General features: G+C 40.6%; 1 protein-coding gene across 9 annotated transcripts in view; it reads left to right on the top strand.

Annotated features, from left to right (window-relative positions):
• KIDINS220 (kinase D interacting substrate 220) overlaps positions 1 to 17,843 on the top strand; it is a 65,565-nt gene that overhangs the window by 12,688 nt on the left and 35,034 nt on the right. For all 9 annotated transcript variants that reach the window (XM_053380948.1, XM_053380949.1, XM_053380947.1 and 6 more), the window contains exons 2-18: positions 612 to 748; positions 2,721 to 2,819; positions 3,207 to 3,305; positions 3,935 to 4,033; positions 6,338 to 6,439; positions 7,411 to 7,509; positions 8,204 to 8,401; positions 8,522 to 8,620; positions 9,755 to 9,853; positions 11,384 to 11,482; positions 11,877 to 12,054; positions 13,045 to 13,209; positions 13,562 to 13,741; positions 14,433 to 14,598; positions 15,497 to 15,648; positions 16,414 to 16,703; positions 17,051 to 17,191. In XM_053380948.1, the coding sequence (XP_053236923.1) occupies positions 641 to 748; positions 2,721 to 2,819; positions 3,207 to 3,305; positions 3,935 to 4,033; positions 6,338 to 6,439; positions 7,411 to 7,509; positions 8,204 to 8,401; positions 8,522 to 8,620; positions 9,755 to 9,853; positions 11,384 to 11,482; positions 11,877 to 12,054; positions 13,045 to 13,209; positions 13,562 to 13,741; positions 14,433 to 14,598; positions 15,497 to 15,648; positions 16,414 to 16,703; positions 17,051 to 17,191 (2,373 nt within the window). In that variant the 5' untranslated portion in view covers positions 612 to 640. The remainder of the gene's footprint in view (positions 1 to 611; positions 749 to 2,720; positions 2,820 to 3,206; positions 3,306 to 3,934; positions 4,034 to 6,337; positions 6,440 to 7,410; positions 7,510 to 8,203; positions 8,402 to 8,521; positions 8,621 to 9,754; positions 9,854 to 11,383; positions 11,483 to 11,876; positions 12,055 to 13,044; positions 13,210 to 13,561; positions 13,742 to 14,432; positions 14,599 to 15,496; positions 15,649 to 16,413; positions 16,704 to 17,050; positions 17,192 to 17,843) is intronic.

Below are 17,843 nucleotides of genomic sequence, written 5' to 3'. Positions count from 1 at the left end.
CAGCTCATCTGCCCTGATGGCAGTTGGATCTCCCAGTGGTTGCTTTGAACTTGAAGTCTCTCGCATCAGATGTTCTTTGGCTCCTAGCTGTAAAGCTTGTACCAAATAGATGACTAAACTTTTAGTAATTCAGTTAAACAACAGCTACCAATCTATTTTCTGTTGAAATCTTTCTGCATTAAAAATGCATTTTAAATGTTTTATTTCAAGCGGAATAAGTGCCAGACAGAACACCCAGAAGCCAACTCTACAATGGTGGGCTAATATTTAAGTATTAAATTTAGCAAAGCTTTTCACAAACCACCACAGCCTCTGTTTTTCTGCTTTTTCATGGACAATCTTCTATGCGACCCTTCTGCTCTCTATTAGTTCATGCCCATGTTTCTCCGTCTCTTCAGGATGACATGGCTACTCCTTACCACCTCATATGTATGCACAAACTTTTAAAATCTTCTGGGTGAGGACTGTATTGCCTCTGTTGTTTGGAGCACCCAGAACAATTTTGGCACAATAGAAATTGTTTCTTGCAGTAGGTTTTCAGTCATTGTATTGTTCCACTCAGTGCAAAAACCTCATGTGATACATTAAAATTGTTTTTCTTGTTAACATAGATAACTAGCATTGTGGAGTTTGGCTAAAGATGGCGAGTCTCGTGTCTCAGAGTTTGGTGACATATGTAGAAGAAGAAAATGTTCCTGCTTTGAAGGCACTTCTTGAGAAGTGCAAAGATGTGGATGAGAGGAATGAGGTAAGATAAATTTGTAATAAATATTTTAATAAATATTGTAGACATACATTTTTATAATCAATAAACATATGCTGCTTTGTTGTTCCACAATGTGGAGGTATGAATTTGGGGGGGGAGAGAAAGAATTTTACAGTGGTGCCCCGCAAGACGAATGCCTCGCAAGACGAAAAACCCGCTAGACAAAAGGGTTTTCCGTTTCGGAGGCGCTTCGCAAGACGAATTTCCCTATGGGCTTGCTTCGCAAGACGAAAACGTCTTGCGAGTCTCGCCCTTTCCCCCCCGGTTCCCCCCCTTTTTCAAAGCCGCTAAGCTGTTAATAGCCTTTTAACAGCTTAGCCGCTAAGCCTTTAATAGCCGCTAAGCCGCTAAATCGCTAATAGCGCTAATCCGCTTAGCTGCTAATGGGGTTGCTTCGCAAGATGAAAAAACCGCTAGACGAAGAGAATCGCGGAACGGATTCTTTTCGTCTTGCGAGGCACCACTGTATTTGATAAAAATAAATTGATGTTTATTTACTTTTTTCCTAGTTGTATAACTTGAAGAAAAGACATCTTTCCCCCCCACTCTCTGATAGAGTTTCTGTGATGCATATGTATAGCTGCCTGCTAAGACAGAAAGGAATTGCTTTCACTTGTTTTCCAGCATAGTAACTGTAGAGATCTGTGGTATAAAGAAATAATAATAAAAAACCTCTCTGTAATCTTATTTGAGAGAAACTACATTAAGCCCAGTGGACTTAACTTCTGAGTAGACCTGCAGAGGATTGGGTATTTTAATACGAGATCTCTGTGTTGAAATTGAAGCAGGGCTTTCGTTATTCTGGATTAATTAATTAAGGACACCTTTTTGTTTCTGGCTTCCCCCATTAATTGGCTCTGGTTTCACATAACTACCACCATGCAGCCCCTGGCAGATTATCCTTGGGGAAGTGTAGCCCATGACAGGAAAAAAAAAAGGTTCCTGCCGTTGATGGGTTTCCGCCTTAGCCATTTTCCTCTCTTCATTGCTGTTCGCTTTAACAGCATAATTAGGGCTAAACACTCTTCCATTTTATTTCCCATTCCATTTGTTTTCAGAAAGTACACTTTTGTACTACAATTTATTTCCTGTAAGAAATTCAAAATCCATGTAGAATGGTTTTATTTACCGTATTTTTTGCACCATAACAGTCACTTTTTTCCTCCTAGAAAGTAAGGGGAAATGTCTGTGTGTGTTATGGAGGGAATGCCTATGGGTTGCATGCCTACGGATTTTCCTCTAAAAACTATGTGCATGTTATGGTCGGGTGCGTGTTATAGAGCGAAAAATACGGCACTTAAAGCAATCGTGCTGCTCAATAGTCCATACTCTGTAATCATCAACCGTGATGACTTGGATATGTGAAACAAACATCACAGATTGAGCCCCACAGTTCATCTCATAAATGCTACTTTTAAGTAGAGGTACTTCACAGTGTTCAGCTGATTGTCAACGGGTGGAAAGATACCAAGTGATGCATATGAATTTGTCAATAATCCGTTAGGTGCCCACATGGAAAAATAGATTTAAAAGCCTATCAGAACACCAGAATTTCAAGGTGGGGTGATGTTCTATTGCAGTATAACAACAACAAAAAATCCTTTATGAAAATGAATGTTTGATCAGAAATTCTTTTTGGATAAAACAGACATTTACAGTATAATATGGGGGGGGGCACACAAGAAAATAATTAGTGCAGGATGCTTATTAAGCAGCAGTAAACAGTGCCCCTTCAGTTTGCTAAAACTTGTAGCAATGGACCCAGCTTTCTAATAAAGTTTTCAGGAGTTGTACTACAATTTCTGTTTGTTTCTTTAAAAATTACACTTTGTGTGCCATTGTGAAGCAACACATAAAACATTAGCAGCATTCTTGTATAAGACTCTACCTGTAAGACCATCTGTACAATTTAGTAGTTTCTGACAATGTAATTGCATGTTTCACTTAATTTCAGAATGGTCAGACTCCGTTAATGCTAGCTGCTGAGCAAGGCAACTTAGAAATTGTCCAAGAATTGATAAAGAAAGGTGCCAACTGCAACTTGGAAGATGCAGTAAGTATTGAATGGGTGATCTAATTCCTTGCTGTATTATTCCCTCCTCCTGCTGCACGTCCTGTTTTGACCACGCAATTCTTTTGTTAATCCCTCCCATGCGCTAGACTTGGGAGTCGTGTAAGCACGAAAGGTCCAGACAAGAGTGTGTATGTTATCACTTGCCACACCCCATATGAATCGGCTACCCAAATGGTACCCTCCAGATGTTCTGAGATGATGGGAGTTGTAGTCTATATTACAACATCTCAAGGGCACCACATTTTCCTTCCCTGTCCTGGGATAAGAAGTCTATTGCTTCAAGGTATAGTCGCTTCACTTCAACTGGCATAATCTCTGGTTTTAGTTAGCTATTGAACTGTTAATTTTCCCTTTTTCTCACTTTAGGATAACTGGACAGCTCTTATCTCAGCTGCTAAAGAGGGACATGCTGCCATTGTGTCAGAGCTACTTAATTGCAATGTGAACATGGAACATCGAGACATGGTATGGCATATGGGACCTTAGGGTGAAGGGCGTGTAATAAACAAATAACTTTTTTAGTTCATCAAAATGGTGTAGACCTTTTTTTTTATTAAGCTGTACTTCTAGTAGCAGACAGCATGCTGGGGTTGTGCCACTCGCCAGACCTCCCTCTGGCTGGTGTGGTGTAAACATGCCAACAAGTAAAGCAGATTGGCATTTGCACTGTGCTGACCATGCTGCCAGCTCCCCCTCCCAATATGCAGAAGCAACTCGGCCTGAGAGAGGTCAGGTGAGCAGCATAGCTGCATCCTAGCAGGTGCCTCAGAGTTTGTTCTTTTGAAAATTTATCAAAATTCTGGTAACCTTTGTAATTCTTATGCATGATGGGAGTTGTAGTCCAACAATGTCTGAAGTGCTGCTGAGAGTTTAGCCACATCTGGAGGGCCACCGTTTCCACACCCCTGAACTAGAGCAAATAATAGGAATTTTCAGCTAAAAGTAGTTTAGATGGATTAATACTCCTTGATTTCATTGCTCAGTAGCATGCTGTTTGCACCAGAGAACTGGGCTAACGACTGTGAAACATAATCTTTTATGCAAATGCTGAAAATAGATTTTAAAATGGTCCATGTATTGATTTCCTGTGTTAGGGTGGATGGAACGCCCTTATGTGGGCATGCTACAAAGGCCGTACTGAAGCAGCTGAACTGCTTCTTGAAAGGGGAGCAAACCCCAACATCACTGGCCTGGTAAGTTTTTTCCATCTTTGTTTCTATTTGCAGTGGGGATAGTAGGGGAAGAATCTGCAGTAGAGTAATTTGCCATTATTAGCTTGTGGTTTGGATGCATATTGAGCAACTAGAAGTTGAATTTAAAGTTCTCCTTTTAGTTTTTTGGCCTAGGACTACTCACTGACAATTTGTATAAACTTAACATTTTGCATGGAGCACCTTTAAACCACCTGAAATACTTAGAAAAAAATAAAACATTGACCCTGATTTATCTCTATTGATGCACAACCAGCTGTATGCAACAAATGGCATGGGATGTACATAACAACTGTACCAAAATATGTATTCAGCTAGTTCTGTGGTGCCTTGATTTTTATCCTAATACAGATTAAGTACTGACTGCACAAGCAAAACCCCGTGTCTTATTTTAAAGCAGGATGCAGTAGTGTGTAAGGATCTTTTCAGAGTCCCAAGTCTATTCAGATTTTTTGGAGGAGACCTGCTGAGATTCTGAATCCTTTGGTAGATGCATTCTGAGTCTCTTCTCATCATACAGGCCCCTTTGAGGCTCAGTATTACAGTTTTAATTTCTACACTGTGTTTTACAGACACATTTCTCTCCACTCAGAGACACTCAAGTGTCCAGGGCTGTGCTGCTACTTTACATACTGGTACATTCCTCCTTTTTATCAGTTCCTATATTAAGTCTAAGGGACGCGGGTGGCGCTGTGGGTTAAACCACAGAGCCTAGGACTTGCCGATCAGAAAGTCGGCGGTTCGAATCCCTGCGACGGGGTGAGCTCCTGTTGCTCGGTCCCTGCTCCTGCTCGGTCCATGCTTCTGCTCCCTCCTAGCAGTTTGAAAGCACGTCAAAGTGCAAATAGATAAATAGGTACCACTCCGGCGGGAAGGTAAACGGCGTTTCCGTGTGCTGCTCTGGTTTGCCAGAAGCGGCTTAGTCGTGCTGGCCAGATGACCCGGAAGCTGTACGCCGGCTCCCTCGGCCAATAAAGCAAGATGAGCGCCGCAACCCCAGAGTCAGTCACGACTGGACCTAATGGTCAGGGGTCCCTTTACCTTTACCTTTATATTAAGTCTACCTTGCCTAAGCTTTCTCTGCTGCCTCTGAGGTTGGTGGTGCTAGTACTCAAAGCTCCTTTTGTTCCTGCCGCTGCCTGTCCTGCTATCTCTGCTGATGTTTCCTCCCCTGTCCCACCTGTTGGATGCAGTAGGGAGGGGAGTCAGCACCTTCAGGCCAAGCCTCATCCTCTCTGGCATAGCTGGGTGTAAACACAGCTGTGTCAGAGCTAGTGGAGTGTGGGAATTGGAGCTGTTTCCAGCTACCTTGCCACAGCCTGCTTCCATGCATCAGTCTTCTGGTTCAATCCGTCTTCTGGTATATATCACAGTCATGCTTGAAATTGGTCTTACTGTTTGTCCTTCCAAAAGAAGAATAACTTTATTTTTTCAGTTGTTTTATCCATCGAGTTATAATGCTATATGCTTTCTTGAGGTTTCACTATTAACATTTAGGTAGTATTGCAGTAGAGTGGTACCTCGGGTTACATACACTTCAGATTACATACGCTTCAGGTTACAGACTCCGCTAACCCAGAAATAGTACCTCGGGTTAAGAACTTTGCTTCAGGATGAGAACAGAAATTGTGCAGCGGCAGCGGGAGGCCCCATTAGCTGAAGTGGTGCTTCAGGTTAAGAACAGTTTCAGGTTAAGAATGGACCTCCGGAACAAATTACTTGTACTTAACCCGAGGTACCACTGTATAGAATTTTGTAATTCTTATTATTGTCAGAACTTTGTACAGTGGTACCTCGAGTTACAAACGCCTCAGGTTACAAACACTTCAGGTTACAAACTCCGCTAACCTGGAAGAGTTACCTCAGATTGAGAACTTTGCCCCAGGATGAGAACGGAAATCGTGTGCCGGTGGCGTAGTGGCAGTAAGAGGCCCCATTAGCGAAAGCACACCTTTAGTTAAGAACAGTTTCAGGTTAAGAACGGACGTCCAGAACAAATTAAGTTCGTAACTAGAGGTACCACTGTATAGGAATCAGGTACCTTGGGTGAAATCCAGCTTTGCCTGAAAATACTTCTATTCATACAGTGAGACTTCCCCTACCTCTCTCTTCACCCTCCCAATCTATTCTGAGAGGTCCTCCATCCCTCCATTGCAGATTGCAGGGAGCTGCGTTGGGTGTGGGGAGGAGAAGGGGAAGGGGAAGGAGAAGTCACATTGGGCACTGCTTGATATTGCCCTTTAAATCTTGGGGTTCTTACAACTTTCAAACCTTTTCTCCTCAAAGCAATACAGTGTCTATCCAATAATTTGGGCAGCAGGACGAGGCCACTCTCGTATAGTACAACTTTTACTGCATCATGGAGCTAAGGTCAACTGCTCTGACAAGGTAGGAGTTTTCTTTCTTTCCGGTAAAAGCTTACCTCGTTACCATAATAAGTTAAAATTGTTAAGACTGTTAAGACAGTATCCAAAGCTCTGCTTCACTACATGGGATTTGAGAGGAATTTATGTTTAGACTTCATCTTAATTCACGAGGATGTTCTTAGTTAGAAGTTTTTTAACCCACTTTGCCTGAAATCCTATGCATGCTTACCTATTCATATTTCCATTGGGGTGCTCTGAGCGATCATTCAACAGCATTCTAGTGCAGGCTTCTCCAGTCTTGTGCCCTCCATAGGTTTTAGGCTACAACTTGTCTTGTCCCTGACCATTGGTCATGGTGTCTGGGACTGATGAGAGTTGGAATCCAGTAAGAACTTGAAGGCACCAGGTTGGGGAATACTCTTCTAGTCGCTAAAACATTTAAAATATCAAATGAAATAATTTTTAAGACTCCTTACAAGAGCTCACAGGCTGTATATTGTCCAAACTCTGCCCAATGATAGTACATAAACTGTTAATAGAGTGAGACTGTTGGTTATGGCCTCCTAAGGACTAGCAGATGCTGACCTCTAGGTGTACTATATAATCTTTCATGATATTCCCATCCTCTCTTTATTGAATTAGCTGTGATTTTACCTCACTCTGAATCCACAATATATGCCAATAGCACTTCTCAGCTCTACTATACCTATACTTTGCCTTTCCCCCCTTACCATTGAGGGGGTCTCCCTGCACCGCTTTGGGAATGTTGCCAACTTAGTAACTCTTTTAACTTCCTTTTCACATTTCTGTATTAGCGAGGTCTTCTGTTATGTTCTGGCATTATCCTAAAATGTTATTTTCATGTCTTCCGCTTGAAATTCTACCTACTTACTTGACATCTTTCTTCTCCTGCCCACTCACAAACTGAGGGAGTTGTTCTGCTTTCAAAACAAAGCTGGAATGTGTCTCATATGTTCAAAATATATTCTACAGTATGGGACTACTCCGCTGATCTGGGCTGCAAGAAAAGGTCATCTGGAATGTGTGAAGTATTTGCTGCATATGGGAGCGGATGTTGATCAAGAAGGAGCTGTGAGTACTTTAAATATTATTCTAATAATAAAGCAGTAGATAGTGTTTAAAGAAGATAGGATCATGGTGTCTGTTAGTCCAGATGGTTTAGTGCTGGGGTTGCCAGCCTGGCATCCGAAGACACTCATGTGCCCACTGAGGACTACCCTGATGACCATACCATCCTATCCTTCTCCTGCCCAATTGAGGGCTTTCTTCAGGCTTAATTGTGATGTGGAGACATTTTCCTCTGCAGCTCTGACAATCACAGCAAATTCTCAAACCCATACAGTTAGGATTTTAAAAAGTCTTTTATTAGCTATTATTTTGCAATTTCAGGAAGGAGTCATAGTTGAGGAGAAAATAATTAATCATTATCTCCTGAGCTGTGTTGCCCATGCCAGAAACCCATTTGTTGTGCTGCTATTGGGCTTGAAAGAAACCTGTTGTATTGGATTCTAAGGTCTGTGAATATAAAGTCTGGGGTGCAGATTTTCCTGGCTCTGGGGGATTTTTCCTTACTGCTGTTACCTGAAAATGTAGAATTGCTTTTGGCGTAAAAGTAATAGTGGAATGTAATGGTGTGTTTGAAGTTAATGCTACTGAAATAAGATGAACTTCAGAAGCGGAGGGAAAAAATCTCCTCCTGTATTGACCAGTTAGTCTCATACCGCCACTAATATATTGTGTGTTTTCTATCTCTTCCCCTCTCCAGAATTCCATGACTGCACTTATAGTAGCAGTAAAAGGTGGTTTCACAGATTCAGTAAAAGAAATCCTGAAAAGGAATCCAAATGTCAACTTAACAGATAAAGATGGAAACACAGCTTTGATGATTGCCGCAAAGGAAGGACATACTGAAATTGTGCAGGACCTCTTAGATGCAGGAACCTACGTGAATATTCCTGACAGGGTAAGTAAGGGTTTTGATAATGTGTATATATACATTCATTATTTTTAAAAATACTTATAACATAAAAAGCTATTTTGGAAGTGCTTTAAGACATCTGACTGTGTTTTGTCCTCATTGCAGAGTGGAGATACTGTGCTGATTGGGGCTGTCCGAGGCGGTCATGTTGAAATTGTGAGAGCCTTGCTTCATAAGTATGCAGATATAGACATTAGAGGGCAGGTAAGTAATTCTGCGTGAGTTCAGGATTTTGAAAAATGCTCTTGTAATATATCATTTCCAAAAGCATCCCTTGGAGACGGGAAGCACATTTCTAGATGGCATCTTGAAAACCACTTGATTTCCTACTGTATTTGCAACTGGAAAGAACAGTGCACTTTAACATGACACATAAAGACAAACATTTTGTTCCTTGGCATTCTATACTTACTGTCTCTTAAAGTAGGTATGTAAAGTAGGTATATTTGTTTTGATCATACAGAACATCCATGCCCTATTCTACTCCTTGGGAGCACTGCATCCATCTTAGTTTTAGGCACTTGCTAGTGAGTCTAATTCAGTGAGTCAGTGAGCCCTTGCCTACCACCTTTATATAAACTGGTTAACCAAAAATCTGCTGTTGCTTTTAGTCATGGAAGGGGGATTGAATCGAGAGCTCAGAAGCCTGCAAAATGACAGGTGCTCAGTACAGCTTCTGACAGTAGCTGCTATTTCTCGGTGGATCAGAACAGCAGCTGATGCTGAGTACATAATCAACTGTCAGGCCGGACTGTGAAATCAGAATATTTCAGCTTTTCACTGTAGTAAAAATATTTCTTAAGTACAACTGTTGCAAGGAGTTTCCTGAACCTACAGTTCAGAGGTGATGCAGTACACATTGCAGTTGCTTTGTTGATATGATGACGCTGAGCTACTTTTTTAAAAAAATAAATAAATACGGAAATCTTATGCAATTCATTATACATCCAGTACTGTTCCTAAAAGCAAATACCAGCAGAAGATTCTTCTTCTTCCCAAGGCACACCCTAGATTTCTAGATTTGGTTGTAATATAGTGTTTAGAGAAGATTCTCCATCCCTTTCAATTAAATATATTGTGTATGCCAGCTTTTTGTGAAGTGGTTTCTGAATGCCATGTGTTGAAGAACTTTTTTGAAATACTATAATCCTAATTTTAGCCAAACACTGATATGTAACTTACTTTTTTTTAAAAAACACCCCAATGTCAGTTTCCTTTTTCCATTCTGAATTTTATCACTTTGCTATATAGTGTTGAATATAACCTGCATAATACGTGGTTTGTGAAGTTAGTTTGACTGCATTTAAAGTGCTTTTCAAATATGTTGTTTATTTGTAGGATAATAAAACTGCTTTATACTGGGCTGTTGAAAAAGGAAATGCTACCATGGTTAGAGATATCTTGCAGTGCAACCCAGACACTGAAATATGTACAAAGGTAAATATACCATGTAATGGCTTTGATCTTCAAGATACGGTTTATTTTTCAACAATGCTTTTTCGGTCTTCCCTGTGTTGCGGAATATGGCATTTTTGTTAAAAATGTTGTCTTCCCTAAATGTGAGGAGAGAGTACTTGAGTACAATTCTAGTTTGTTCATATTTGCTTTTCTGTGCTTGAAATTTCCTTTTAAAACTATATTCAGAAAGCCTGCGGAGCACATTAAAAATACATATCACCAGCATTTCCCAGCACCTTTAAAAAAATAGAAAATCAATATCTTAACTGAAATGCAATTTGAGCGGAGGCTATATGCACATACTTAAGCTAATTTTCCTTCTGAGATGCTTTCCCATAAATAAATTTAATGAGAAATGCTTTACTTTGTGTTAATTAACAATAACTACCATTGCAAATTAGAACATCAGCAAAGGAAATAATTCATTGCATGGGGAAAACACCATACCAAATTTGTGTTCAAGGGAATGCTTAACAGCACAATCCAAATCCAATATCTGCTGGGATAAGATAGCTTGGATTTAGAGGGTCTTGGGCTTTCTTGGATCACCAGAGGCTCAGCCAGAACTATGCTGGAATAAATCCCTCATCCCAGCTTGGCCAGGGCTCAGCCAGCAGAATTTAAGCCTGCATTACTTACACCAGCATAATCTCTCCCAAAAGGGGTGGGACTGGACCCAGCAAGGAGAGACTTAAACCTATTCCAAATCCTGTTCAGATTGGTCATTCAACCTAGGGCCCAGTCCTCACAACCTGGGGCCTAGACCCTTGCAGAGACTTCCAAACAGCATTTAGAATAGTAGTAATGTATGATGCGGGTGGTGCTGTGGGTTAAACCACAGAGCCTAGGACTTGCTGATCAGAAGGTCGGCGGTTCGAATCCCCACGACGGGGTGAGCTCCCATTGCTCGGTCCCTGTTCCTGCCAACCTAGCAGTTCAAAAGCACATCAAAGTGCAAGTAGATAAAAAGGTACCACTCCGGCGGGAAGGTAAATGGCGTTTCCGTGCGCTGCTCTGGTTCGCCAGAAGCGGCTTAGTCATGCTGGCCACGTGACCCTGAAGCTGTATGACGGCTCCCTCGGCCAATAAAGCGAGATGAGTGCCGCAACCCCAGAATCGGTCATGACTGTACCTAATGGTCAGGGGTCTCTTTACATTTACCTTTATGCTGGTGTAAGTTATGCCAAGCCAAGTTACACCAGTTTCCTCTAGTTAAGATTGCTCTGTAAATGTATTGAGGAATAACTGAACTTCATTATGTAATACTGAGTATCTGCCTTGAAAAACAACAACCTGGGCTACCAGATTTGACCCCAAGGACAAACAAAAATTTATGTTACAATTAAAATTACCCCAAACTTCTAGGCTGGTGGTGGGTACTTATTTATTTTTTTTTGGCCATAAAATATGCAGGTGTTCCAGAATTCAAAATTCATTGCTGCCAGAAGGCCTGTTGTGCCTGTCTGTTTTGAAGGCATTCACAAAATACCATTTTACTTTTGCTTTTAGGATGGAGAAACACCTCTTATAAAGGCCACCAAGATGAGAAATATTGAAATAGTTGAGCTTCTGCTTGACAAAGGAGCTAAAGTTTCTGCTGTAGACAAGGTAAACTCTAGTTGATAACCACTGTATTTATTTTAATTTATTGTTCCTAATGCTTTCACCAAACTGTTTAGGGCACGTAGTCCTCTATTAAATGAAGGCAGTTGAAAATGATATTGAGGTAGATAACTAATTTTACACATGCTTGTAAAGAAGAAGGACCTGTCAGAATAATTCAGTAAAATTAACCCTAACCCTGGATTTTTCTTTTACAGAAACAGAATTTGCAAAGTGAAGAGACGGGTTATTTAGAGAGCGAAAAAACTAAGGGAAGGTCCTGTTCTAGGGGGATATGGGATGGCAGTGAAGGGAACTTGTCAGGGCAGCTTTTGAGTAAGTAAGTGATCTACTCCACAATAGCTACATCCTCACCCATTCTCTTTTGCTGTTGTTACAGAAAGGAGACACCCCACTTCATATTGCTATTCGTGGGAGAAGCCGTAGGCTTGCAGAACTGCTTTTGAGAAATCCTAAAGACGGTAGACTGCTTTACAGGCCCAATAAAGCTGGAGAGACGCCTTACAACATTGACTGTAGCCACCAGAAAAGCATTTTAACTCAGATATTTGGGGCTCGTAAGTATTGTGCATTTTCTTCTTAATCTGCCAGCTTCCAAGCTGCAAGGAAGTGACCAAGGCGTCAAGTGAGGACCGTTGCTCGCAAGCAGGGGGGGTCTCTCTGACTCTACCCCTAACATAGCCAGCCTTCTCCACCCGTTCACCTATCCCTCCTCAGCACAGCCTCCCCTTTAGCTCCACAAGCCTATGAAGAGAAGACAGCTGCTCCTGGACCAAAGAAGAAACCTTCCCCCCACCTCCGGCTACCTTTCCCAACCAAGCAACTTAATTCAGCCAACACTCAGGAGAGGGCAGCCTGGAATGAAGAAGATTAGAAGTTACATAAAGACAGGCCACACTGAAAAGAAACTGAAGTTCTTTTCGCCTTTGTCTAAGGGAGGCTTGTTTTACTGTTGTTCTAGCAGCCTGCTTGCTCATTTTGGGGGGCCCCTTCCTCTTCTCAGTGGTACCTTGCAGTGGGTGCTCTCCTGTCTCTCACTCTGTGTGTTTTCTTTTCCTGGATGCAATAGTGTGTCTTCCAGGACCACTGCTTCTTCCTTAATGTGTGTGTGGCTTCCTGTGGCAATCTTTTCTTATCGCACCGCTCCTCTCTTCTGTGTGCATGTGCATTTTCTGCAGTTCTTTTGGCACACACACACAGCAAAAGAGGGGTGTGATGTATGTGGCTTTTTCTGTGATAATATACTCTGGTTTGACCGCTCCGCAACTTGTGTGTGTGTGTGTGTGTGTGTGTGTGTGTGTGTTTGTACACTCCTGCAGTGCTGCTCTCACTGCACCAAAATCATTTTTCAGGTAACAGCATGCAAAAAGAAAATAAATGTGTTAATTTTATGTGGGACTATGAAAAGAAATGAGGGTTTCTTTTCAAGAGTGAGTGGTTTATTTTAAGTTGCTTTAAGCATGCTGGTCATGATTTGCCAATGTATGGAAACCTAAATACTTACGTTCATAACTAATTTACTCCATGAAGCCTGTTTGGTTTTGCAGGACACTTATCTCCGACAGAATCTGATGGAGATATGCTGGGTTATGATCTTTATAGCAGTGCACTAGCCGACATTCTTAGTGAGCCAACTATGCAGCCTCCCATCTGTGTTGGGCTGTATGCCCAATGGGGAAGTGGGAAATCTTTTCTGCTCAAGAAACTTGAAGGTAAAAATTACTCCAGTTTATGCTTTTTTATACGAAAGATCTGCACTGAGAAATTTGGAGAACTTAGAATTGTTAAGGATGGCTGTGTTTCCGGTATTGTATTGTTGCAGGATGTGTATTGGGTAGGCTTGCCTTAAAGTACAAATGGAATCTCATCCTCCCCCATCCCTTCTTCTTAGTCACCCCATCCTTATCATGCTTTCTAATGGAAAAGTAATTTATTTATTTAAAAATGGTAGATTGTTCTGCAAGGGAGCAATTGTAGCCATACAGAGAACTGCCTCTGGAATTACCTTTTGATTATTTGAATTTGAATAATTTTGATTAATTATTTTCTTTTCTCTTTTTTTAGATGAAATGAAAACTTTTGCTGGGCAGCAGATTGAACCTTTGTTCCAATTTTCCTGGCTGATTGTGGTCCTTACGCTTTTGTTGTGTGGTGGCGTTGGTTTACTGCTTTCATTCACTTTGGATGCAAAACTTGGAATAGCAGTGGCACTGAGCTTGCTGGCACTGCTCTATGTTTTTTTTAGTAAGTCTTAAATTGGATTTATTAAAAACCTATTATGTGCCCAGAATTAAGCTGAAATTTAGTCCACGAAATGAAACTGTTCGGATGTTGAACTAAATTGTGAAACGTGGATTTTCAATATATGATGTATTCAAGTACACTATCACAAAAATAAGGCTAGCTAAATATTTACAATACTCAGGTTTCAAATATTTGTAAAATTGAGAAGGAGGCCAGTACCTGTCTTTTGGCTCCAGAAATACAATGTTCCATTAATTTTGAAGATTATTAATTACTGTTCCACGACGTTCTCAATGACAATGATATAAAGAAATATGCATGTACCAAAATTTGCATGTCCCAAATTTTCACCCCGCCTGCGAAAAGTTGGGTGTTATTGCTTCTAGCTTTTAAATGGGAAATAACATTGGGGTCTGCAGCATCGCATTCTTCAGAAGAAGCTCAGAAAAAAAAATGGGTGTGTACATAACTTAAGAATTAGGATTGTTAAGTATGAGCTAACTGCTTTTGTCATGCTTTATCCAGAAACACTGTGGAACTAAATGGAAATAGTTGATAATTGTCATAAAATATATAGCAATGATAAGAGTTAAAATGTGATTGGTGTCAAAAGGGTTTGTGATTTGGTTTCCTGTTTAAAGCCCCTAACTGCTATTAACATTGAGGGTATTTGTAAAACGTCTTCTTCTAGCTGTGATATACTTTGGTAGCCGAAGAGAAGGAGAGAACTGGAATTGGGCATGGGTGTTAAGTACAAGGTTGGCAAGACATATTGGCTACATGGAGTTGCTTCTTAAACTTATGTTTGTGAACCCACCTGAGCTGCCAGAGCAAACAACTAAAGCCTTACCTGTAAGGTTAGTATAATCTCACATCTTGTTCTTCTAGTTGTGAATCACATCAGAGAGCATCTGCTTTAAAAAAGAAAAATGTCTGATCGTCAAATGCTCATCTGAGACCAAGTTTCATGGAGATCAACTGAGCTAGGATCTTTAGCCAATACACTAATTAGATTGACTATGCAGCCACTTACCTGTGTAGGACTGTCCACACAGCATAGAAATAGGAAACATTCTCTTTTCAACATTCTATTGTGCTACAATCTCTTGGAACTGAACTTTGAAATTCCTCAGGTGGCAACGCTGGGTAAATGTTGTCATCCTGTGTGTGTGTGTGTGTGTGCCTGCCTGTATTTGGATTTGTAAATGTCTAACTGGGTTGGTTCCTTGAGATCTTGTCTTGCAGCAACAGAGAGAAATATTGTTGGGATCACTGGCAAACTCGCCAGTAAAACTGCAGAATATTTTCCTATGCGTGCTAGGAAGCTCTTCATCAAAATACAGTTACTAACACTTTGTTGGATTTTCTCTAAGGCTGCAATTCTGCATGGAGTGACATGCCTTTGTGACATATCTGGGGTTGCAGCCAGCAGTAGACCTACTCATTGTAAACCAATTTAATTTAATGAACATGACTAATCTAGGCCCATTAATTTTAGTGAGTCTACTCTAAACCCTGGAGTCCTGATTAAGCACTTGGTTGAAATAATTCCTATATTACATTGTTAGAAGTGTGTAGAAGTTAAGAACTATCATTGCATGTTTTTTAAAAGCAGGGGAGGAGTGGCAAATAAAAATGCAGAAGTTTACTGTATTAAAAGCAGCCCAGTAGTTTAAAGATGTGTATCTTAATGACAGAAAAAAGCTTATTCTATCAGCCAGTAGCAATCAAACTGTTTCATGTATTTGTCTTCAGATTTTTATTTACAGATTACAATAGGCTATCCAGTGTTGGCGGAGAAACTTCAATGGCTGAAATGATTGCCACACTCTCTGATGCCTGCGAGAGGGAATTTGGTTTCTTAGCAACACGTCTTTTCCGAGTATTCAAGACTGAAGATACTCAAGGTATTATTATTATTATTATTTTACCAAATCACTGCTTTTCCCCATTTCTGTTGTAACAATGGAAAAATGCATCTGCTTCGCAAATATATTTTCCCTGAAACATTTAGAAAGCGTATAATAAATGGAAGAAGCTAGAAGGTCTGCAGATATCCCCATGGTATAAAAATGTTTGAAACTTAGCAGTTGTGGAAAGAATAACACATAATGTGAAGTTCTCCAAAGATCTGTAAAATCCTCAGGATCTTCTTTGGATCTGTATTTTTTCTCAGGAGAGAGGCATTACTTTTGCTCTTTTAGCTTGGCCTCATAAACAATCCTCTGTGTGTAGTTCATATAATAGCTAAGATAGAAGTGTTGTTGGATGCTAGCTAGCTCCCACTAGCCCTAGCTAGCATGGCTAGTAGATAGGGATGATGGGAGGTGTTGGCCAAAAACATCTGGAGGGCCACAAGTTCTCCACCCGTGGACAAGGGTTTCTGAAACTTGTGCAGCTAACTCATCTTGAAGCCATGGGGGAATGTAAAGGGACCTCATGTTAATATTTTTCAAGAATATCATGGAATCATAGAGTTGGGATCCTCGCCCTGCGATGCAGGAATATTGACTAAAGCCTCGATGACATGCTCTGCTTAAAAACCTCCTATAGCTGCTGTTCTTCTAATTTCATCTCAGTTTTAAAATATCAGACTGTTAAATTTGGTGGTGGTACTTGAGTTTCCTGCTGAACGTAGAAAAGTGCTTAGCAGTTGTTGGTTTGTTTCATAGGTAAAAAGAAATGGAAGAAAACTTGTTGCCTCCCATCCTTCGTTATTTTCCTTTTCATTCTGAGCTGCATTGTTGCTGGGATCACTCTTATAGCTTATTTTAAAGTGAATCCTGAAAACATGACAGTGAATGCTATTCTGATATCATTTCTATGTGTTGTGGGTTTGGGCTTCATCTTGAACTGTCGCACGTGGTGGCGAGTGATGGACTCAGTCTTGAACTCACAGAGAAAACGGCTTCATAGTGCTGCTTCAAAGCTACACAAGCTGAAAAGTGAGGGGTTTATGAAAGTAAGTATTATTATATTGTCATAAAAACTGTGGCAGTTGCTTTGAATTGTATGATGCTTGTTTAACTTGAAATTTAAAAGGTGGGGAGTCATGAGAATAAAGCACTTCATCAGTTATATAATTGAACATTTCTGTCTTTTTTATTTAATAGAATTTGTACACTACTTAATTGTAAATAAAACCTCTAAGCCGTCTTGATTTATATTTAATTCCCAGTGAACCTAAGGAATACATTTTTGCAAAATGGTTCACTGTTTTAAACAATGAAAGCAAAATATGTCATTTCAATGAGATTTGTGTTGGAGGATGGTAACACTACCGTTTTAACACTACTTTTATTTTGATAGGTTCTTAAATGTGAAGTGGAACTGATGGCAAAGATGGCAAAAACCATTGATAGCTTTACTCAGAATCAAACCAGGCTTGCGGTAATTATTGATGGATTGGATGCATGCGAGCAGGACAAAGTTTTACAGATGCTTGACACAGTAAGTAACGACTTTACTATTTTACCTTTGAGTGCTCTTGGCCAATCAAATACTTTGAGTGTTCTGAAATCAGTCAAGTACAGTGGTACCTCGGGTTACATATGCTTCAGGTTACATACACTTCAGGTTACAGACTCCACCAACCCAGAAATAGTGCTTCAGGTTAAGAACTTTGCTTCAGGATGAGAACAGAAATTGTGCTCCGGCGGCAGCGGGAGGCCCCATTAGCTAAAGTGGTGCTTCAGGTTAAGAATATTTCCTTTATATTTGGTTTCAATCCAGACCAAGTAATTGTGACTAAATCTTACCAAAACCAATGGAACAATTTAGCTGTTTTGAGTTGACTTGCTTTCAGTGGAACTCACAGCCCAAGCCTATGTTCCACTTATATCGGGGGCTTGTTCCTAAGTTAAGATCTTTGCCTGAAGAGATTGCATGAATTGTTTTGGAACTATAACATTGAAAAGCGGTATGTGATTTCATCCCCACCCCCCACCCCCTTTGTGAGCTAACCTGAAGAAACAACAGCAACAAGCTCCAGAGAATCCCTTGCATGAGTGGAAGGCATTGTTTCAACAGTCCCTCCTCTTGATTTCTGCCATTTCTACCCCCTTCAGCAGCTCCATTAGTCACATCCCAAAATATCCCGGAA

The sequence above is a fragment of the Podarcis raffonei genome, chromosome 3 (genome assembly GCF_027172205.1).
Source record: "Podarcis raffonei isolate rPodRaf1 chromosome 3, rPodRaf1.pri, whole genome shotgun sequence".
NCBI classification, from domain to species: Eukaryota; Metazoa; Chordata; class Lepidosauria; order Squamata; family Lacertidae; genus Podarcis; species Podarcis raffonei.
Note: the sequence above shows the minus strand (reverse complement) of the source record. Positions and strands in the feature narration are given on the sequence as shown.